The 23,914-nt window shown below is 40.6% G+C and overlaps 1 protein-coding gene across 3 annotated transcripts; it reads right to left on the reverse strand.

The window, feature by feature from the left end:
- Positions 1 to 3,441: 3,441 nt before the first annotated feature.
- Positions 3,442 to 22,656, reverse strand: pdp1 (pyruvate dehyrogenase phosphatase catalytic subunit 1). 3 transcript variants are annotated; one of them, XM_034174881.1, is made up of 10 exons: positions 22,518 to 22,564; positions 21,841 to 21,844; positions 17,126 to 17,403; positions 16,862 to 17,029; positions 13,680 to 13,891; positions 12,063 to 12,144; positions 7,291 to 7,385; positions 6,014 to 6,182; positions 5,720 to 5,938; positions 3,442 to 4,630 (listed from the first exon to the last, which is right to left on the reverse strand). In XM_034174881.1, exons 3-10 carry the CDS (start codon positions 17,372 to 17,374, stop codon positions 4,250 to 4,252), a joined length of 1,575 nt encoding a protein of 524 aa, XP_034030772.1. In that variant the 5' UTR covers positions 17,375 to 17,403; positions 21,841 to 21,844; positions 22,518 to 22,564; the 3' UTR covers positions 3,442 to 4,249. The 3 variants fall into 3 exon arrangements, with proteins under 3 accessions (XP_034030772.1, XP_034030770.1, XP_034030771.1); XM_034174879.1 differs by lacking the exon at positions 21,841 to 21,844 and having other exon boundaries at positions 17,126 to 17,434; positions 22,518 to 22,656; XM_034174880.1 differs by lacking the exon at positions 21,841 to 21,844 and having other exon boundaries at positions 17,126 to 17,429; positions 22,518 to 22,608.
- Positions 22,657 to 23,914: the final 1,258 nt, after the last annotated feature.

Consider the following 23,914-nt stretch of genomic DNA (forward strand, 5'->3'; position numbering starts at 1 on the left):
ATTATATTATGTACTTATATTGAACTTACTACATAAAATCACTCACCGCACTCACACTTTTAATATGAAGATGACCTATCCACCCCACCCCCACTGGAATGGTGTGAGTCAAGAAAGTAGTTACCAACATCCATTGTACACACACACTATATTGTACTTACTGCTATATTAAATCTAGTATTTTTTTCATTTTCTGGAATTGTGATATTTACCAGTTTATGCCCTTCTTGAGGTTTAACCTTTTTCACATCTACGTTTTTAAGGTTCTTTTCCTTTTAAAATCCTTTCTTGAGGGCCTAAAGTAGTGATGGTGAGATGAAGCTTCATGGAGCTAGTATGAAAGGATACAAGCCTCGAAACGCACATCGTGGAAACACTTCCTGGATTGCTCGACACGTTTCGAAGCATTGGTACGACACGTAACATCAACCTAAAGCACAGGTGCCCAAAATCCTTCATTTGAAGGGCCTTAAATTAATCTGGCTACAGGTCCACAGGCTAAAAAAAATTAATGTTTTTTTTTAAAAAGCCATACATGCAGTTACAACTAATGTATTATAAGTTATAGAATATTAAGATCCTAAATCTAAAATAAAAATTTCATTATAAGAAAGAAATACACTTACACAGAATTGGTCAGTTGCCATTTTAGGCCAAATGTGGCCCATAGGCCTCAAAATGGGCAGGCCTTATCTAGGGTGTAAAATTATTTTGTGCAAAGAGTTTACAAAAAAAAAAAAAAAAATCTAATTCTTATTTGTCCATAGAATATGCAGTGAAACTACACACAAAATGATCTGTTAGACACTTCAACCAGCAACCCATTAGTTACAAAGCCACGTCTCCATCCTTTAGGCAAATATACAAGACTTTTTCCATCTTTAGCTTAAACACTGCCTAAATTAAAGTCTCTAAAATCATTTTTAAAGCAGGTATCTGCCTTGACATGACTGAATTCATAATCCTATTTTCAGATGTATGCATGTGTGCACATGAATCTTTTCTTCCCTGACTGTGCCCCAGCAGCTCCACCTAGTGGCTGTTGTGTGCCCCATGTCAACAAAAAGCTTGTCAGTGTGACACTAAACCCACTGATCTGTACCAAGTATGGACGACTAACTAACCAGTGAAATCTGCAGCTGGTCCAGCAGACCTGCATCAGTTCCACAAAAACACCAGCAGCAACACAAAAATCACACAAGAAAGATACTGCTCATACATGCATACACAACTGTAGGGAACGAGGTGCAAAGCTGAACTGAGAATCTTCATCTGCCCACGTTCATGTGGTGCCGTACAGTTTACGTGCACCAAAATCACTTAAAGTCTTACAATACAAATAAAACTGTAGCATTAACATGTAACTTGCACCTTTCACAAGATTCTGCAGTACAATTTGACAGGTCAGCTACAGTGCAAAGTGATGCTTCATAAATATCCTAAATGGAAATTTCCTGTTCGTCATTAGTGCAAATTGTTATGCAGAAATTAAGTTAACTATTGAGTTATTTTTGTGAAATCATCAAGTTTACTTTTTTCCATCTTTTAGGCATAAATGAAGTCATGACCCTGTGATCAGTGCCACAAACAAGTTATGTCATAAACAAGAGATGATGTACTACATATACACACATACACAGAACTGGACTCTGAAATCCACCTTTCACCCTCTAAATGTCAGACCGATGTTAACTACATGTCAACTCATGAGTACAGTGTCATAATATAAAGGTGTCACTGCTGCTCGGACCACCTCCAAAAATCACAGACTGGAGAACTGTTTGAAAGGAGTCTATGAGTGAGCGATTTGGCTATTGCGGTGAACACATGCTACTTTCAGCTTAAATAGAACGTCTCTATCAAGAGCAGCACCCACGAAGAGCAGCAAACCAGAGCAGGTACACAGGCACAGTGGGAGTTACCGTAGCAACACTGCATGCCCAAATATGCCACACATGGGTGATTCTTAGACTACGGGCACTTATATCCTTTGATCATATTGTATGAAAAACAGAAAAAAGGGGAAATTTCACACTTTTATAGTTATCTTTACAATGAAAGTGTGTTGAGAAATTTGTTCTAGTAGTCTATGATGACTTTTTCACCTTTTTTCAGCATCATTATATGCAAATATTGCCGTTTTGTGCTTGTCCCACACCCAGAGTCTTGATCTTCAATGATAAAAATGAATGGTAAAGAAACGTTTTTTCTAATGTTTTAAAATATCTCTGAATAAAATATCAGTAAAATAATCAAAACATAATTGGGGTATTCAATGTCATACAACTGTTGATTTTTTTTTTTAAACAAAATGTAGTTGTCCCACACTATTGCCGTAATTTCCACCACAACACTGTAATGTCCCTAAACAGTTTGTATGAAAGATTGTTTGGGTAGTTTCTATGGAGATAAACAGTGACATCAGAGCACATGTATATAGCGCCAAATCACAACAAACAGTTGCCCCAAGTCGCTTTATATTGTAAGGCAATGGTGTGGTGGAAATTACATTTACAAGGCCAATAGTGCCCATAGTTAAAGAATCACCCACATATGAAGCCATCTTTGGGAAACAAAACAAACAGCCCCAATGATGCGTTTTCTCCTGCGGGACGGGAGGAGACAAACTCAATGCATGTATATTGCTGTGCGAGCAGAACTGGAAATACACATTGTGGGAACTGGCTGGAGTCTAACACAGACACTGCGGGAGGTAATGGGCCGAATTTCAGCGGGTGCAGGATGAAGAAATTACTCCCATGCAGGGCTCTCGTGTGAATCCTCCCATCAAAAAAGAAGTGAAAAGGTGAAACAAAATCATGACAAGTGACCACTAGATGACACCAAATACTACATAATGAAGTTTTAAATTCATAGCAGAATTAGGCAGCAGCCAAAATGTCCCCATATGACCACAGTGAAGAATTCTCTGAGGAGTGTCATTTAACCTAGAGTGTATTTGTGTTGGCGACCCTCCTGTCCTGTGCAACAACAGCAATTCTTGTATATTCGTCCATGAATTGTTCTGTGAATTGTTTCTGTAATTTATGTTTGTAGCATGGCCCAAGCAGAGGGTCACCCCTTTGAGTCTGGTCTGCTTGAGGTTTCTTCCTCAGAGGGAGTTTTTCCTTACCACTGTTGCTCTGGGGCTTGGAAAGGTTAGACCTTACCTGTGTGAAGTGTCTTGAGGCAACTCTGTTGTGATTTGGCGCTATATAAAGGAAATAAACTGAAACAAAGGAAATAAATTGAGTGTTCACACACCAGACAGATGCAAGCAAATGGGTATTAAAAAATGTAGAAAATGCAATTTAGCATACCAAAGGTTTCTTCTTGCAAAATGTATTTTTTGAAGGTTTAAGTCTTCTAATCATTACCTTAGTTAGATGAACACATCTCAAACACACAAGTTTGAAAATAAACTCAGAAGAAGCGCTGAAGTGATGAAGAGAGATCTGTACTTTATTCAATAAATAAGCAGTACTCAAGTGTTACAGAAGAGCTTGCTGTATATAGTTGTATCAGTACCCCCTACTGACCTGTAGTGTGGGTCCTTCAAGCTTTATGGACAGCGTATGTACAGTCAGAACTGTAATTATTTGGATGGTTTTGGGCCATATTTGTGCTCCAGCACACTGGGTTTGAAATGAAACAATGAGGTTGATTTTTCACATTTTCTTGTGAAGATGTTTTGGCACCAATCTGATGCCATATTTCAGCCTTTTTTTATGCTTCCAATTGTACAAAGGGCTACGCTGTTTATATGAACATCAAACAGCCAACAAAATTAATTAATTAATTAATGTTAGTCATTAATTTCAAATGCAATGTTATGGAGCAGCGTGAAAGCCAACAGAATCTCCTGTCTAATAAAGTGCGCACATTGACACTATGAATAATCATCGAGAGAGAGAGAGAGTAGGACAAACAGATACATTCGTCTGTACATCAGCACTCAGCAGCGAGTGCGCGTGGTGTTACCAGAGTGCAGATCAGAGCTTCACCCAGAGAAGCTGCTCTTGTAAAATCCCCCACGTTCACCCTCTTTGGAATCATTTCATTCCCGCTGAGCTGCTCAGCAGGTGAGGAAGTTGAATAGCACCTTGTCCATCCTGCAGAGCAGTCTGCAAGACAGCTGCACGGGGCAACCTAAATATGCCGATTATGCTCAGGAACGGAATTTGTCTCGTTTGCATACAAATGGCCGGAAACCTTTACATAAATAATTTCACGCTCGTGTCTGTACAGCTCAGGACGCCTCCTCCTGTTCCTGTGCTGCGATCACATGAGGGTTGAACTGCGCGATGACTATGGTGATGTCATCGCGGTACATGCGGGCTAGTTCCTCTGGTAGCGACAGCATTTTTGACAGCCTCTCGTGGTCCACTGTGCCAAACTCATTGTTGCCCACCGCGTGACGCATAAGGTAGGTCGCCGCGTTCTGATCCTCGAAAGCTGAAGACAGGCGGGCTTTCCTCTCTTCAAGTAGACCCTGCATCTGTCCCAGGGTGACCTTGTAGCCCCCCACTTGGAGGGGCTGACGCTGGTGCACGCCTGTTAAGTACTCGCCCACAATGCGAACCACGTCTTGTCTGTGGAGCGTTTCCCAGAGGCCGTCAGATGCAATCACCTACAGAGACAAACCAAGGACAGCTGAAATATCTTCTATTTTCTGGGCTCATCTTTCATATTCTATATCATTAAAGTCAGTCAGGTCTTAAGGTTTGCTATGACAACATGAGTCACTGCATACACATCATGAAACCACCATGGGTCCTGGATGGCAACCACCCACACAGACAATTGGTCCTTCCCCATGTCTATCTTCCACAGGCAGGTGAACCGTAGGTGTCCCCTGTGCCCTTTCCAGCTGCCAGGCTCCTCAACACTCAGGCACCAGTGTGCTGGATCATACACAGAGAAATGTGCCACATGGCCAAATGTCACAGCTGACACTCCCTTAAAATGCAAGTGAGTAAAGTATGTGTGTGGGGGGGGGGGGGGCTTGACGCAACAAGCTCAAAACTATTATGTTCAAACTGCTTTTTTAGCAATCCTGTGAATCACTAAACTAGTATTTAGTTGTATAACCACAGTTTTTCATGATTTCTTCACATTTGCGAGGCATTAATTTTGTTGGATTGGGACCAAGATTTTGCTCGTTTACTAGTGTGCAGACTATGTATGTCAGACATAACAGTTTTAGTTGTACAGTGTGTAGTGTGCAGCCACATGGTAAAGACAACACACCACACACGAACAGATTTCACTCACGAACATTCCCACATCAGACGGGAAATCTCGCAAAACCTCTCCAGATCAAACGTGACCAGAGTAAACAATTTTGGATTCCCCTCCGTGTTTCCGTCAGCTCCCTTTGTGATTGGCTACACCTCACATTCAACAGACTGCGTGCTCGTTTGTACTTGGGGCACACCCCACATGCTGGGAAATCAGGCCAAGACAAACCACCATGTTGAATATTCACGATTTGAGGTCTGAGCAGTCCTGACGTCCTTCTGAGCAGACTAGAGCACTCCAAAACACCACGCACAGCAGGAATATCTGATAAGATTATCTTTATGCCCATCACGATAGTCTGGGCTTCCTAGAAGGGGATGACTGGGTCAACCAGGCATAATGGTCATCATCTCAACAAGTGCAAGCATCAGCTAACAGCTGAGGTCGGTAAAAAGTGAATTCTACTGAGAAATCTCACCAGGAAACGATCCTGCTGTCGCAGTCTGTGGTATGTGATCTCCGGCTCAGCGGTCAGGTATGGGGGCGTGTGATAGTTGGGGGGTATAAACTTTGTGTGCTCATTTTCATGAAGCTGATCGGGTCCAGACTCCAACACACGCTTCTGCAGCTCAATACCCCACTTGAACTTTACGTCACCAAAAGCACGGAATGGCATGAGGAGGCCAAGCAAGCGATCCTTATGGAACGAAAAACAGAATAAGGATAAGAGACTTTTAATCCACAATATTAAAGAAAATGGGAGGGGTTATACCTGTCTGATAACCGTTTTCCTCTCTGATGCAGGATGCTCAGCCCGTATGCGAGCCACCTCTTCCTCGTTCTGGGCGTTGTGATCATTAGAGAGCGTGAGAGCGCTGAATGAACCATCTTCCTCCTGCACCCCCAACACTGCCCGAGCATCTCCTGCATTGGCTATAAATCTGTATAATGCAAAGAAAAAAAACATAAGCACATCAGACATTGCAGGGCTATCAGAAAATATCAGCTTATTTACAATTTTATCACAGTTTCCTACACAGGTACTGTAGGAGCTAAGTGGAGTCTGTGACTTCTTTCTAGTCAGTTCTGGATTTTGTCAGGGTGGTGTTGTGTTGTGGCTCCTGCTCTGTTCAGTCCTTGCATGTCCTCTGTGTTAGATGCATTTATCAATGAGAAACATTCTGACCTTGACACTGTGGACGATGCTGTGACCTTTGTGGAATCAACGGATGCCCTGATTGCAGGACTTGAGAAACGCAGTGAGGAATGAGTGTCTGGATTTGTGAATTTCCTGGATCGAGTGTAACATTCGGGACTTCTATAACTTCCTAGTCTCAGTCTTTATTATGCGGTGAAGTACAAACTTGTAGAGTTTGACACTTATCTCACCAGTGATGTTCATGTGTTTGGGAGCTCGAGAAAAGCCCTGTGAGCTTCAGATGCCTGACAACAGCTTATGGAATCATGAAGTCACTGGGAGGAGGTGTTTGGCAATACTTCTGCAGGAGAACGAAGCTCCAAGTCATTAGGGTCCTGGTGCTTCCCGTCTTACTGTATGGTTGTGAGACTTGGATGCTATCAAGTGACCTAAGGCGATGTCTTTGGTACGAGGTATTGTCAGAGGATCTTTGGGTACAGTAGGAATGACTTTATGTTGAACAAGCAGTTACTGTTAGAGATTTAGATGAGTATCATCACTTGCATTTGTACGAGAACGTAAACTACAACATTTTGACCATGTAACACATTTCTCTGGGCACACAGGCGATTCGTTGGTGACGACCCCAACAACTGGTGAAACCCAAGGGATGCCCATGTGTCACTTGGCTGCAGCATATAGATGGCTACATTCAAGATGTGGTGATGGACTGGTCATCTGTCTGAGTAACTGCTACCCAGAACCCAAAATGGTTTCCTGGTATTGTGGACGCAGTGACGTATGGCATCAGTGCACAATCCCACGCCTGACTGGTCATATCTTGCCATTTTTTCCTGACTACTGGCACAGTAAATCACAAGTGTATGCGTGTTCATTTTTATTATACATACAGCTCTGGTCCGTCGACGTAAGCCACACATGCTGTTGCTCCAGAAAAAGCCACTCTCAAAACCCAGTAGTGCAAGAAAGCATTTGGGTCACCAACCTGAATAGAAAAATATCACTTTGAGCCTCTGCGCAGTACATGCACGTGGATTAAATGAGAGAGAAAGAAAAATGACACCTGAGCTCATTTATAAGCAGTAAATGTGGAGGCTCATTCATGTGTTTGCTCTGCTGCTATGGTGCAAATGTGATGTTCAATATCTTCATGCATGGTACAGTCCTAAACTAACCCGTATGTGAACCTGGACTTAGAAAATCAAGTTTTTGCTGTTCAACTGTTTACCGTATGTAACAGTAAATACCTGTAGCACACACTGTGTGCACCATGAAATTCTATCTTCAAACAGACCTGCTGTTCACATGATGTGCACTTCCTGAAGATAATAATGTTCCTGATGGTAGCTAAAGCATCTCCAGCATCACTTTTCTAGATTTTACATTCCTTAATGCAACAATATATACTTGCACTGTGTTTTATCACGTTTTTGGGAAACTATGATTTTACTAAAAATTCAGTTTGCCCATTAGCATCATAAACACCCACTGGTCACTTTGATTAGGTACGCATATTCAAGTCTCTAATCAAGAATTCTGGAGTTGTGGCTATAAGAAGGATTCATGCAAATCAACAACCTAACCAGCATAATGTTTATGCTATCCTTTTTGTGTCATTATAGCATACAATATCTACTACCCAGGAAATAGCTATGGCCTAAGTAGAGTCAAATAACTTGACTCCAAATCAATATCACAATTATCTCAAGCTTTTAAGTTTGCTTGCAATTGATGATCATTTATTTCGCACCCCACCCCATTACTGGAAATTCTCAGGGTTTATGAGTACTCCCCCCTCCCCCCTTTCACTTGAAAATTCAACTCAAGGCACCACTGCTGAATCAAGACAAAACAAATGAACTATGGACCAACTGTGGCCTTGCTATTGTTATGTCAATAGCCAAAAGAAACCGTACAGCAGATGTTAAGCCCCTTTCACACCGGGGCTGCTTCAAGTTGCTTCCTGTGGCGTCGTGATGACTTGGGAATGTCTGCGTCAGGTGCACGCAGCAGGGGGCAAAGAGGAGGTGAGGACGCAGCCTGCAGGTTCTCTGCACAGAGAAATCAGAGTGCACATTTTGATGTGTGATGTGGCTGGGATGAGGATCAGCACCTCTAAATCTGAGGCCATGGTTCTCAGCAGGAAACTGATGGACTGCCTACTCCGGGTAGGGAATCCTGCCTTGCCCCAAGTGAAAGAGTTCAAGTACCTCGGGGTCTTGTTCACAAGTGAGGGGACGATGGAGCGTGGCCGGAGAATCAGCACAGCAGGGGAGGTATTACATTCGCTCTCCCATACTGTTGTGACGAAAAGAGCTGACCCAAAAGGCGGAGCTCTCAATCTACTGGTCAATCTTCGTGCCTACTCTCACCTATGGTCATGACTGAAAGAACTAGACTGTGGGTACAAGCGGCTGAAATGGACTTCCTCGGGAGGGTGGCTGGTGTCTCCCTTAGAGATAGGGTGAGAAGTTTGGTCATCCATGGGAGGCTCGGAGTAGAGTCGCTGCTCCTTCTCATTGAAAGGAACCAGCTGAGGTGGTTCAGGCATCTGGAAAGGATGCCTCCTAGGCGCCTCCCAAGGGAGGTGTTCCAGGCACGTCCATCTGGGAGGAGACCCTGGGGAAGACCCAGGACTAGGTGGAGAGATTATATCTCCACACTGGCCTGGGAACACCTCGGGATCCCCCAGTCAGAGGTGGTCAATGTGGCATGGGTGAGGGAAGTCTGGGGTCCCCTGCTGGAGCTGTGGCCCCCACGACCCGAACCCGAAAAAGTGGTTGAAGATGAGTGATGAGCAAGATTAGGTTGGTGAGAGGTTCTAACTTTCGGCTTCAATACATTTTTGGTTAACTACCCAGCCGTTGGTCTTAGTATCAAATGTGCAGTGATGACAGCGTGGTGAGAGGTGGGGGACCTCTTGTCCTATCAAGGCCTTTTTTTTTTTTACCAAAGTGAGTCTAATATGTATACTGTTGCATTTTGAAAACCAAATCCTTGTTTTACAGTAATTCTACATTTTGTACTGCTTAGAAATTCTGGGTTTCACTGCCAGTTAAAAAGTCCAAGTCAAAGTCCAGTGATACAGCTGAACACAAAAAAATTAATCTATAAATACATATGACTGCTCTGCATCTTTTGCCTGGATGTCAGTTATAAAATCAGAACTTCTGCATTAGTGTAGAAATAGAACAATATTATAATATCCTTAATAGGACTTATTATTTGGGAATCTGAGCTCCAGACACACCAATCAATCAATTTCAATCAGTTTTTTTTATATAGCGCCAAATCACAACAAACAGTTGCCCCAAGGCGCTTTATATTGTAAGGCAAGGCCATACAATAATTATGTAAAACCCCAACGGTCAAAACGACCCCCTGTGAGCAAGCACTTGGCTACAGTGGGAAGGAAAAACCAACACCAGAATGAGAATTTTTGAGTTTATGAATGAGGGAAAAGCAAAAACAACTAACTGCTTTTTGTTTTCAGCAGTGTACTATAAACAAATTCCAGAAATGTACATTATCTAAACTGTGGGCAGTTATGTCCCAAAATACTCGTAGGAACATGTTGGAGACTACACTCAACCTTCAAACACTTGTTTTCTAAAAATGAAATTCTAACTTTCTCACTGTTGGTAATACTAGCTTTAACATAATTAGAACACTCAAAAGTAATATTTTATTGATCAATTATTGTTCAGTAAAGGCCCTTATGACAATCCAAAGGTCTGCTATTAATTAATATTGACATAAAAATATAAATGAAAAAAATATTGGTTGACAAAACCAAGAAACAAAAAACTAATAAATGAATAAACAGAAACGTGGGGATATCTGGAAAACTGAGTCAACTATACAACCCCTGGCAATAATTATAGAATCACCGGCCTCGGAGGATGTTCATTCAGTTGTTTAATTTTGTAGAAAAAAAGCAGATCACAGACATGACACAAAACCAAAATCATTTCAAATGGCAACTTTCTGGCTTTAAGAAACACTATAAGAAATCAGGAAAAATAATTGTGGCAGTCGGTAACGGTTACTTTTTTAGACCAAGCAGAGGGACAAAAATATGGACTCACTCAATTCTGAGGAATAAATTATGGAATCACCCTGTAAATTTTCATCTCCAAAACTAACACCTGCATCAAATCACATCTGCTCATTAGTCTGCATCTAAAAAGGAGTCATCACACCTTGGAGAGCTGTTGCACCAAGTGGACGGACATGAATCATGGCTCCAACACGAGAGATGTCAATTGAAACAAAGGAGAGGATTATCAAACTCTTAAAAGAGGGTAAATCATCATGCAATGTTGCAAAAGATGCTGGTTGTTCACAGTCAGCTGTGTCTAAACTCTGGACCAAATACAAACAACATGGGAAGGTTGTTAAAGGCAAACATACTGGTAGACCAAGGAAGACATCAAAGTGTCAAGACAGAAAACTTAAAGCAGTATGTCTCAAAAATCAAAAATGCACAACAAAACAAATGAGGAATGAATGGGAGGAAACTGCAGTCAATGTCTGTGACCGAACTGTAAGAAACCGCCTAAAGGAAATGGGATTTACATACAGAAAAACTAAACGAAAGCCGTCATTAACACCTAAACAGAAAAAAACAAGGTTACAATGGGCTAAGGAAAAGCAATCGTGGACTGTGGATGACTGGATGAAAGTCATATTCAGTGATGAATCTCAAATTTGCATTGGGCAAGGTGATGATGCTGGAACTTTTGTTTGGTGCCGTTCCAATGAGATTTATAAAGATGACTGCCTGAAGAGAACATGTAAATTTCCACAGTCATTGATGATATGGGGCTGCATGTCAGGTAAAGGCACTGGGGAGATGGCTGCCATTACATCATTAATAAATGCATAAGTTTACGTTGCTATTTTGGACACTTTTCTTATCCCATCAATTGAAAGGATGTTTGGAGATGATGAAATCATTTTTCAAGATGATAATGCATCTTGCCATAGAGCAAAATCTGTGAAAACATTCCTTGCAAAAAGACACATAGGGTCAATGTCATGGCCTGCAAATAGTCCGGATCTTAATCCAATTGAAAATCTTTGGTGGAAGTTGAAGAAAATGGTCCATGACAAGGCTCCAACCTGCAAAGCTGATCTGGCAACAGCGATCACAGAAAGTTGGAGCCAGATTGATGAAGAGTACTGTTTGTCACTCATTAAGTCCATGCCTCAGAGACTGCAAGCTGTTATAAAAGCCAGAGGTGGTGCAACAAAATACTAGTGATGTGTTGCAGCGTTCTTTTGTTTTTCATGATTCCATAATTTTTTCCTCAGAATTGAGTGATTCCATATTTTTTTTTCCCCTCTGCTTGGTCTAAAAAAGTAACCGTTACTGACTGCCACAATTTTTTTTCCCTGATTTCTTAGTGTTTCTTAAAGCCAGAAAGTTGCCATTTGAAATGACTTTAGTTTTGTGTCATGTCTATGATCTGCTTTTTTTCTACAAAATTAAACAACTGAATGAACATCCTCCGAGGCCGGTGATTCCATAATTTTTGCCAGGGGTTGTATATCGTTATAGAGTATAAATGAGTCTGCTCACACACATTAACATCACCATAAGCATCATATCCCACATACAGTATTTGTATTTGCCCATAGCCTGAGATATAAATTCTACCTGAGCCTCCAGGGAAATGTCATTGTCCAGCCTCTTGAAGGCGTTACGCAACGCCTCCTGAGTGTCAGGAACATCACCTGGACTGAAAACAGACACAGCAGGATGCAGAATAAGCTACAAACCAACAGCACCACTGGGAAAAAGATACACAGGTCTGCGTTGATGTATGCAAACAATGAAATGAGGAATCGGAATCCAGGTTAACATAAAAGAACAAAAACATTTTAACATTCCTTTAAAGCAGGAATGAAAGAATTTTACTATTATTTCAGGGCTGTGAAATGAAAATTGTGAAATCCGAGGAAAATGTGAAGGGGGTCTGGGGGGCATAACCCCAGAAACCAAACTAATTTTTTTAAATCTAATGATATATTTTCAGCGTCTCCTGGAAGAAAGAAAAATGTCAAAACTAGTGCACATTTAAATGATCCTATATTCAACCTTTCATTTGAACTGTCAATGATAATGTTGAAATAACAGAATATGACGTGGAAGTAGGACCTGGAAAGATTTTCCTTTTAATTGTAAACCAAATTATGCATTAACTCAGAACAGTTAAACTACACAAAATTTATGAAGACTGAAAAGACTGTTACAGCATTTCAAAAACCACAGCTAAAGCTTGTAGAATATTTTGAAAATCACAGTAAAATATTAATAACATACCTTATTGTAAAAAAGCCACATATTCTTGTGTAAATCCACTCAAAGCCAGTGTCTTTTTCCCATGAAAAAGTCTACATTAATAAAAACTCATTTACATTCTTGCAAATTCATGTAAATCTATTATTCAAAGCCACAATCTTTTTTTGCAATGAAAGAAAGCCTAGATTAATGAAAGAAAAGTCACAGAATCTTATCTAAAATCCTGTTTGAACAGCACAATGTTTATTTTCCAGAAAGAAAAATTCTTACCGTGTTTAATGAGGGCACAGCTCGTTTTTCCCGTTTTTTCAGGTGTGTTGATGAAGGCAGCGACAATTCCACGGATTCTTGCCCTCAGACTTTTTCAAACCATCTTTTCTGCCATCTTTCCTCTGTCCGACAGTGCTCTGTGACACAGACAGGCTGCAAAATTCTTCTTTTAAAAACTTGAGAGCTCTAAAAGTTTGCAATGTCCACATGCTACATTTAGCTTAAGCGTCTCGCAGGAGCCACAGTGTCACCGCAGCAACCAACCAGTCCCACTTTACAACAACTGCTGTAACAGCCAGGCTTTGCGTGGCATCGAGTTCCGCGGATCCGAGGAAACTGATTTGTATCTGTAACACACAGATCAGTGTCCGTGGATTTATAAAACTTGTACAATGTAGAAAACAAAAGACACACAAAAAAAAAGACAAAACAAAAAAAGAACTTTTTGCGAAAGACATTTTAAAAACTCAGTGATGATCACAATTACAGAGTACAACACTAACACCCCCCTCCTCCCCATGAGAAATCCACGGAATTTTGCGGATCCGCTGAGTTTTCACAGCCCTGATTATTGCTATTGCTATTTTAGTAGTAGCATCTGTTTTGGATGCATCTAAAGCTAATAATAAAGCCTGCTTCTGTCAGTCCAGGTGTGCTTTTTGACCTTATTGTGTGTACTCTGCTACCCTTCCCAATTCTCACCTGGTGAGGTCGATTAACTCCTGCCAGTATGTTCGAAGGCTGTTGAAGTAGAGACTCTGAGCCTCCCTGCTGAAGTAGTCATTTGGGTGTTTGTGCCACTGCAGTATGGGGCTGAGGGCCCTGCCAGCCTCCACTGCTGACTCCAGCTCACACAGGGTGTCATGTGGCAGCAGTGATACTGCAATGTAGTAAAATAACCGCTCACTCAGTGCCTGCAAGAGGAAATAGTGGGTGCCATTATGCAACAAGATAAATGAGAGTCATTGCATCTGAAATCACCCAATTTTGAAATAAATTCCCAGGTCACCCCTTAGCTTTATTCTGTCAATTTTATGTTAATCACATTCCAAAGTTAGGGTGAAATGCCAAATATTAGGTCTGTATCTTGAAAACGTTTGAAGTTACAGCCTTTGGAAATTTTTGTGAATTTTTCACATATCATGAAAATGGTGTTTTCTTCCAACCTTGCACATTAATAATGAACTCCCTATATGCCTCACAGCTTTGAAACTGCTTATGCCAGGCTACCTTTTGGTGTAGAGTTGAGAAATTGTGGTGGTTTTGGTGTATCTAGTGTAATCTGCCTTCCACAAAAGCCTCAAAATGGTAGAAAACTCAAAATTGTACATGTTGTTCGTATCTTTGATTAGTTCAAAATCAAAGAAATATACCAGCTATGGCTATAGAATGTTTTGCATGATGGTTTGTGATAGAACGGAACATATCTACACATTTGAATGATATGCCAGGTTGTTTTAACAAAATTTATAGTTGTTGAAAAAAAAATGCTCATTTTAAAAAAGTGTCGAAATATACCGATTTTCATCACCCGAAGTGCCAGTGTGGACAGTTGACTATCATATTTTTACCATATGTTCTTACATATGTCAAGATGATACACAGTAAAATCCCCAGTGTTAAATTAACACTACCAGTGTACATATGGTCCTACTCTGGTCAAAGTGGAACCATATGTACACTGGCAGTGTTAGTTTTACACTGGTGATTTTACTGTGTATGCTGCAAATATGGTGTTGTTATTGAGCTTCCTTTGTGTGATTTTGTCTTCAAATCAGAATGTAGTCCCAACAATATTTTTTTGGCAGAATCATGATAACAAATATGAAATTTGGAAAGAAAAAACAAAAAAAAAAAAAAAACCTTACTCTCAACTGATTTTACTGTTCAGATTTTGAAATCACACTTCACATTTACAATGATTATATAGATACATAGTTTGAATATCTTTCTTGTTAAAAGAGTTAGTAAAACATCTCTTATTTACTTTGTAAATTGATTTTGAGTGATATATTTATTGTTTTACACTGGTTTACAGAAATAAAGGCAAGTTTGGTATTCCTTGCATTGCTGTTTGCTGACAGCAGTATGTATCTGTTTGTTTCTTCACAGCACATGACATCATGTGGGTAAATGTGTGGTTACAAGTATGAAGTATTGCCCAATGTTCAGCGACCTAATCCCAGCATGACTTAATTCTCTTAAAATAGGTATTTTGCCATTTTTGTCTATTTTTAAACATAATGGGCATATGGCTATTATGGTTTTCCCAATTTCTAGTGACGTAACCAAGGTGTTTCTCAATATTCAATATGAAGTGACCTCATCCCAAGATGTCCATATCCACCCAAAATAGGCAATGTGTCATGTTTATAATGACAAGAAGGAAGCTCAATAACAATACCATATTTGCACAATATCATATTGAGATATATAAGAGTATATGGTAAAAATATGAATATGATAGTCAACTGTCCACATTGGCATCTGGGGTGAAGAAAATTTGCATATTTGTCACTTTTTCAAGATTATCATTTTTTTTCAACAACTATAAATGTTGTTAAACAACCTTGTGTATCATTTAAATGTGTAATATGTTCCATTATATCACAAACTCATACAAAAAATTCTCTAGCCATAGCTAGTATATTTCTTTGATTTTGAACTAATCAATGATACGAATGACATGTAAAATTTTGGGTTTCTACCATTTTGAGGCCTTAGTATAAGGCAGATCACACTAGATACAACAAAACTGCCAACATTTCCAAACTCTACACCAAAAGATAGCCTGGCATGAGCAATTTCAAAGCTGTGAGGCATATAGGGAGCTCATTATTAAGGTGCAAATTTGGCAGAAAACACCATTTTCACAATATGTGAAAAATTCACAAAAATTTCCAAAGGCTGTAGCTTCAAATGTTTCTAAGATACAGACAATATTTGGCATCTCACTATAACTTTGTAAGGAATAACATTTCAAACTGACAGAGCAGAACTGAGGGGTGGCCTAGGAGCCTCTGGGTGACTCGAGATGGAATAACCCAGGAGGACAAAGAAGTAGCACTTGTAGTTTAAAGCAGATTTTGAAGAAATAGTCCATTTGTTAACTTAAAGTCTAAATTTTGCAGTTTCTAAATTAAGATTTTATAATGCATGCAGCAGTAACATGTATGGTGAAGAAAACTAACCATTGCTACCCACTGTATAATGTGAGTAGACACTACATCACATCAAGCTTACAACAACCATTTTTCAAGGCTGCACAAATTAACTTTATTGTGCAAATTTTTTGTCAGGAATCAACGTTTTCACTTATGAAAAAAGGTATTACTATGTAAGACTTGTATCGTATAAAGTATAACGAAGAATTTGATTACACTGTGAGACTGGCTTCCTGTCAGGGTGTACCCCGCCCCTCGCCCTATGAATGCTGGGATAGGCTCCAGCTTTCCTGTAATCCTTGATTGGAGTAAGCAGGTATAGAAAATGAATGAATGCTCAGAGCTACATAGTACTTACAAGGGGATGTACATGCACCCTACTGGCAGCAGAAATAATATAAACACTTCCAAAATGACCAAATAGGCAATCAAAGTAAATGAAAAGGATTTAGACTGGACAACTCGACAACAAAATGTGTTCTAATTACAGAATCCTGGCACTTCTTCCTAACCTGTATGGTGCAAATTTAAGATAGTATCAAATAATTCTGGCTATTCCTTCAAACTACCATCTACTAATTTCAATTTCATTCTTTTTGTTTTATACAGTCGTTCATAGCTGTTGGGAAACGTTTAATTAAAATCTCCTTGAGAAAGAACATTATCTGAAGAACAGTTTGTTAAAATGTCATGCGGTATACAGTAGGAGAACAGTCGCACCTGGGCGCAGGCACAGCCAGCGTGGCCATCAAACACACTCAGCAGCATTCCCCGTGTCTGCAGGCATGTGGCTACACTGCGGCGGTCCTCTATAGGCGCATTGGCTGGCAGGTGATTACTCTCAAAACCCATCACTGAAGACAAGTTCTTTCCATCAAACTCTGGCACCTAGAACCACAGCGCACAGACATGACGGTTTCACTGCTGAGAGATGCACAAGAGAGTGAAAAGGCAAAAAGTACTTTTGTTTCCAAGTCCACAAACCTTGAAGTTGTACTCATTGGCTTTCAGGATGGAGTTGACCTGTTGAGGAGAGAGGATGTAGCTGTACAGCACTGACGTTGTCTCGTAGCTTCTTGAGTTGTGCTGACTCAACCACATATGGGACGGTCGCCTTGAAGCACGACAGTGACTAAATGAGCCACTCTGAAACTGGTGTTGACACGGTAACAAACTGGAAGCCAAGACCTTGGTACGGGGCAAGCCTCGGAGCAGTTGTGATGTCACAGCCATGTTGGACAATGTGCTGCTAGCACATACACGGCACAGCACTGGCGTATATACACACCTGTACTGAGATAAAAAAAAAAGTAAAAGGTAGGACATTCAGAGGCTCAGACTTTGAGAGAGAAGAGGAAAAAAAACAGCTGGACAAACTGTGGATAAAACACAGTTATCTGGAAAGGAGAGAGTGTTCTCGTTATGCACCATTTAACACACATTGTGCAAACAGGAGCAGGTGTGGGAGAAAGCCTTGATGTTGGGATTAGCGACAGTATCTTAAATTAAAACTTGCAAAACACCAGATGCTGTACAGTAGATGACCAGTAACTTCCCAAATCATCTGATTTCTGTGGTTATAGAATTAAAAAGGTACTAGTCTGTTTTTCAACCTGTCAGTCACTGTGCTGCTGAAAAGCACGGCAAGAACATTATTTTTGCTCGCCAATAGCAAACCAGTCTTCAAACTAACTGAAAAAGGAAGAGAGGATCACAGATGGAGGAAGAGCACATGGATGATACTGTTATATCTCTGTTATAGTTCACCTGAATTTATTTGTATAGTGCCAAATCACAGCAACACTGCTGCCTCAAGGAGCTTCACATGGGTAAGGTCTAACCTTACCAACTCTACCCCCAAAAATAATGCAGTGTCTTTAAGGTGGAGATGAACTGCAGACTGAGGTCTGCCAGCGCCCTCTCTGTTTAAAGTAAACTGGGATTTTGTCAGTTTAATTTAAACCTGTTAACACCTCAAGACAGAAATGAGTTCACCCTAAGGACAGGATCCCTAGTTACAAACAGAGCAATGTAGTGTATTCCATCAGATGTCAGGAAAACTGTAACGAACACTACATAGGTGAGACGAAGCAGCTGTTGCACAAAAGGCTATACCAGCACCGCAGAGAGGGCGCCGGCGGACCTCAGTTTGCAGTTCATCTCCACCTTAAAGACTAACCACACATTTGAGGACAAGGAAGTTAAAATTTTAGCCAGAGAAAAGAAATGGTTTGAGAGAGGAGTGAAGGAAGCTTTGTGTGTGAAACAGTCGAAACCCAGCCTTAACCGGGGAGAGGGTCTGAGACACGCTTTGTCCCCTGTTTACAATGGGATACTCAGGTCAAAGCAATTTGACTTTTGTTCATGGTAATGAGTCATTCATGCTGTCAGGAGAGGCGTCAGTCCCATCATTAGGAGGGACAGCTGCCCTGTCATTAGGAGGGTGCTAACTAGAGTACAATAAGTGCTAATTAGAGCAATTGTTAGTCAGTGCCAATAGCAGTCTGCCTCTCAGTAGGAGGGGTCTTGTTAGGTTTAAAACTCCAGCTTTTGCTGGCTTCTGTTTGTTCTTCTCTACAAGAGTCAAGACAGAAGTCAGACTACGAGAGCAAGAAATTTAGCTGAGGAAGCTTCTGTGATTAGAAGGGAAACATCCTTGTGTCAAGCAACCCAGTCCAGTCGAAGATTCAAGCTTCTCTACTATGGAAACCACCTGGACAACTGAGAGCCTTCACAGAAACATTTTTCTCAGTAAACACCACACAAACTTTCAGCCTTACATCTGTATTACATTTGGAAATATTTAGGTTTTAAAAATGGGATGTGACACTGATTTTAGTGTAAAAATGTGCTATTGTGACAAAGGCCTTGCGTCCCCATCACAGAAATGTGTGTCATTGTGAATGGACAATATTTTCATGCAGCCATGTCATAATAAAGAAAATGTAACAATGCAGTGTAATGATACCTGTCGAGATTAGTTTACAAGTTTTACTGGGGAGACTACATTCAGAGAAGAAAGGCAACCAGGAGCAATTTGTGTGCAAGTCATGGTTTTATTGATTTGGAAAAGGTGTGGATGTTTGAGGAAAAAAGGACACGGCGGCTACAGAGAGCTAGAGTAGGAACCTGACCCAAATCTTCAAGGGACGCATCCTTACTGCAAATGAAATCCCATGAGCGCACATGGACAATTTTTAACTCTGTGACCTTCAAAAAGTAGGTGAAGGCCATTCATCATTGAACCTGACCTAGACCTTCAAGAGATGTATCCTTGTTCCTAATTTGGTATGTCTGTGTTATTTCTTTGAGAGGTTATTTGGAGTACAGTGTTGCAGATATTTTGGGCCCTATGACCTTCAAAGGTCAGTCATCATTAAAGTTGGCCTACAGCTTGAAGTATGTTTGCTGCACTTTTACTGAGTCTGTCAGAAACCCTTGGAAAGTTCTTGAGAATGCAGCCTTCATCACACATAGCCTATACACTAATTTTGACTCCATGACCTTCAATATTTGGTCAAGGTCACTCATCAATGAACTTGATCTAGACCTTCAAAGGATAAATCCCTTCTGCAAACTTGCCTCAAATCTATGAAAAGTTATAAGGAGTACAGCGTGTCAGACTAGTTTTGGCTCTGTGATGTTCAATACCTGGTCAAGGTCACTCATCATCAAACATGACCGAGACCTTCAAGAGATGTATCATTGCTCTCAATTTAGTAAACCCGTTATTTATTTGAAAAGTTATTAAATCTGGGTCCATTAGTGAAACAAGTCTCGCTGTCGGCGACCACCTTACTACAGTACATCCAGAAAGCATTCATAGCACCTCACTTTAGTAGCAATTACAGCCTCAAATCTTCTTGAATATGATGCCACAAGCTTGGCACAAGCTTGTCACTGTCCTGCTGAAAGATGAATTTTCACCCCAGACAGAGGTCAAGAGCGCTCTCAAGCAAGTTTTCATCCGGGACGTCTCTGTACATTGCTGCATTCATCTTTCCCTAGTTCCTGTCACTGAAAAACATTCCCACAGTATGATGCTGCCAACCACCATGCTTCACTTGACCTAGTGATGGTCAAGTGAGTGATGGTGCCTGGTTTCCACTAAATATGTGGCCTGGCATTCACACCAAAGAGTTCAATCTTTGTCTCATCAGACCAGAGAATTTTGTTTCTCATGGTCTCAGAGTCCTTCAGGCGCCTTTTGGCAAACTCCAGGTGGGCTGCCATGTGCCTTTTACTAAGGAGTGGCTTCTGTCTGGCCACTCTACCATACAGGCCTGATTGGTGGATTCCTACAGAGATGGTTGTCCTTCTGGAACATTTTCCTCTCTCCATAGAGGAATGCTGGAGCTCTGACAGAGTGACCATCAGGTTATTAGTCACCTCCCTGACTAAGGCCCTTTTCCTGTGATCGCTCAGTTTAGAGAGGCGGCCAGCTCTAGAAAGAGCCCTGGTGGATCCGAACTTCTTCCATTTACGGTTGATGGAGGTCACTGTGCTCAGTGGTACCTTCAAAGCAGCAGAAATGTTTCTGTACCCTTCCCCAGATTTGTGTCTTGAGAAAATCCTGTCTCAGAGGTCTACAGACAATTCCTTTGACTTCATGCTTGGTTTGTGCTCTGACATGCACTATCAACTGTGGGACCTTATATGTAGACAGGTGTGTGCCTTTCCAAATCATGTCCAGTCAACTGAATTTTCTCCAGGTGGACTCCAATTAATCTGTAGAAACAGCTCAAGGATGATCACTGGAAACAGGATGCACCAGAGCTCAATTTTGAGCTTCATGGCAAAAGCTATGAATACTTATGTACACGTGATTTCTTAATTTTTTTTTTTTATTTGCTAAAAATCTCAAAAAAGCCCCCCCACCACACACACACAGTCATTGTGGGGTATTGTGTGTAGAATTTTGAGAAAAAAAAGTTCACCCATTTTGGAATAAGGCTATAACATTACAAAATGTGGAAAAAGTGAAGCGCTATGAATACTTTCCAGATGCACAGTCATCCTCTCTGCTTCCCTGTTGATTGACTGCTGGTAAACTAATGCCGGTGTAGTTACTTCCGACCAGCTGATCCTGCTGTTTTTCTCTCTGTCTGAAGCACTGACGAAAACTTTGACAGATCCTGGACCTGCACCTGAGGGTGTCGGACTGACATCAGGATGCTATGCCTGTTGCACCAATGATTGGAAGTCATACCTCTTATGGACCTGTCAGTGCTGAACGTGGGCACATGTGGATTAAAGACCCAAGATGGACTGTTTTGTGTTTTTTAAATTACAGATTCTGTTTTTGTTGCTCTTCTGAACATCAAAATTAGGTTAAAGTTGCCCTAGAGTTGAAGAGAGGCATGTTTGCTGCACATTTGCTCAGCCTGTTAGAAATCCTTAGGTTATTGAGAGTAGAGTTCATCGCACACAGACATTAGTTTTGGCTCAGTGATTGTCAATATTTGATCAAGGTCGCTCATCAACTAACTTGATCTAGACCTTCAAGGGATGCATCCCTGCTGCAAATTTGGTAAACTTGTCTCAAATCTACGAAAACCTAAAAGTACAGCAGATGAAAGGCATTTCTATGTCCATCGGGGTGCCAAGGGATAAAAACAAGTTGTACAGAAAAAGGTGCCAAATTCAGTAAGTCATATCTTTTTAACAATTTATGACAGATGTATTGCATTTTCAGGACTTGTTCTAAAGGTACAAAACGTCTTTTACTGTAAAAGAAGATGCACAGTAGTTTACAGGATTTGACTGGAGGATTCATACAGAATCAGTCATTTGAAATCAGATGCATCTTTATCTGGTGGTGTATCCTGAATCTTATTCCCAACTTTTTTAGTTTTGTTTGTGTGGGAGTTGTTAGTTTTCACCTGTTTGACAGAAACAGGGGAAAAAAAACTATAAAACATATTAAAAATTAAAAGATTAATAACTACTGTAGACTAAAATTAAATAATATGGAATTGTAATTTGGGGTTAAAGTCCGAAGGTTTTGTAAGTCTGCAGTGATTGGTCAGCAGGACTCAACGCCCTCCTATTAATACTTTTGGCATGAATGTCAGCCCTGACATTTGGACCTTCGGAATTCTTGCCCGGACGACTGAAGTGGAATTCACTATCCTCAACTCCTACACGTAATATCGTATATTGGCCATTATTATACTGGAGACAGAAAAATGTACAAATGAAGCAGCAAAGACGTTAAAAAAAACTTTGCCGCTAACGCTAGCTGAGCGCAGAACATACTTTTAGGAAAAAGCAACATAACTACACATAGCTTTAAAAAAATGTATGTCATACTATAGTGTCGAAACCTTACCGTCTACACTGAAAACCTGCAAAAATAAAAGAGAGTTCTGCTCACCTTTAAAAGCAGACTGTACAGACGTTATTGAAGTTTATGGCTAAAACTAAAACCACTAAAACACAATCAGCTCAGCATAAACGTCAACACACACACACTGCTGGACTGCTGCTTCTTCTTCTTCTTCTTCTTCGATGGCGTTTAATGGCATCTGGCATCCTTATTGGTGTATTACTGCCACCTACTGCATCAGTTCATTATAGCAGTACTAAATCCTCTCGATGAGTCCACTGTGCTTCAAGTATTTAAAACAAAAACACCACCACCTACATAAAATTCTTTCAGCCCTATTCTTCTAAATTCTGAGAGAAGCTCTTGCCTTTCCCTGGAATATTTATTACAATGCATGAGCACATACTTCACTGTCTCTGGCTGTTGACACTCATACACAGACACAAACATAGTCCATCCTGATGGTTTCCTAGGAGGAAGAGAGTGCTGTTAAAGAAAGTATGACCAGTTCTGTCTAGCAATAGTGACTTTATCCATTATCCAACCTATCCTCCTTCTCATTTGTTGGGATACCCATTTGCGCTGGAATCCACACCAACTTTATCAACCCCTTTCCTTGCCACATCCCTAATCGGCAAACAAATGTCACAAATAAGGTCTTGCTGACTCCTGGGTGAACCTGTCTCAGTACTATTGATAGCTGATATGAATCACTACACACCAATACTTTATGAAGATAAATGTGTGACGTCCACTGCAGACTGCCATTAGAATAGCAAACAGTTCCACTGTGAATACATTCAGGAAATCTGATGTTCTCTTGCAAGACTCAATATTTCATCCTTGGACTATAAAAGCTGCTCCAGTAGCACCTGTTTCTGGATCCTTCGAACTGCCAGTACAAAGTAAAATATGTTCTTGGTACCTCTCTGTTACGCCAAAAAGAAGCACACTATCTTCACAAAATAGCACTTCATTTTCACAAGTCACAACTACAGACTGTATACAACGCTTTTAGAGGGTGTATCTTAAAACAATCTCACCTTGCACAACCAATGTAGACCATAAACTGATCCTCCTGAGCAGGCAGCAGTAACAACACAGATACAAACTGCTGGGACTGAACACACAGACATGCACACAAAAAAATACATAGTGACAAACTGCAAATGACCGTAACCACATATATGTGTTTTGGCAAACTTGGTAACAATTTAGACAGACTGTTCTTTTAAGTTTGTTTTATTCAAGATTTTCAAGGAGGGATCATATAATGAAAACGGTTGACAAATGCAAAAAGGTGATGAACATAATGAGGTGTCTGCTGGAACGGAGTGGGGAGCAGATATGGCATCCTTAAAGCAAATTTATGTGTAAGATCAAGAATTGAATACGATATCTTGACAGTTTTGTCTTCTTTGGATCTAGTTCAAGCTAAGGCTCTC

Source organism: Thalassophryne amazonica, chromosome 7 (assembly GCF_902500255.1).
Source record: "Thalassophryne amazonica chromosome 7, fThaAma1.1, whole genome shotgun sequence".
Classification (NCBI taxonomy): Eukaryota; Metazoa; Chordata; class Actinopteri; order Batrachoidiformes; family Batrachoididae; genus Thalassophryne; species Thalassophryne amazonica.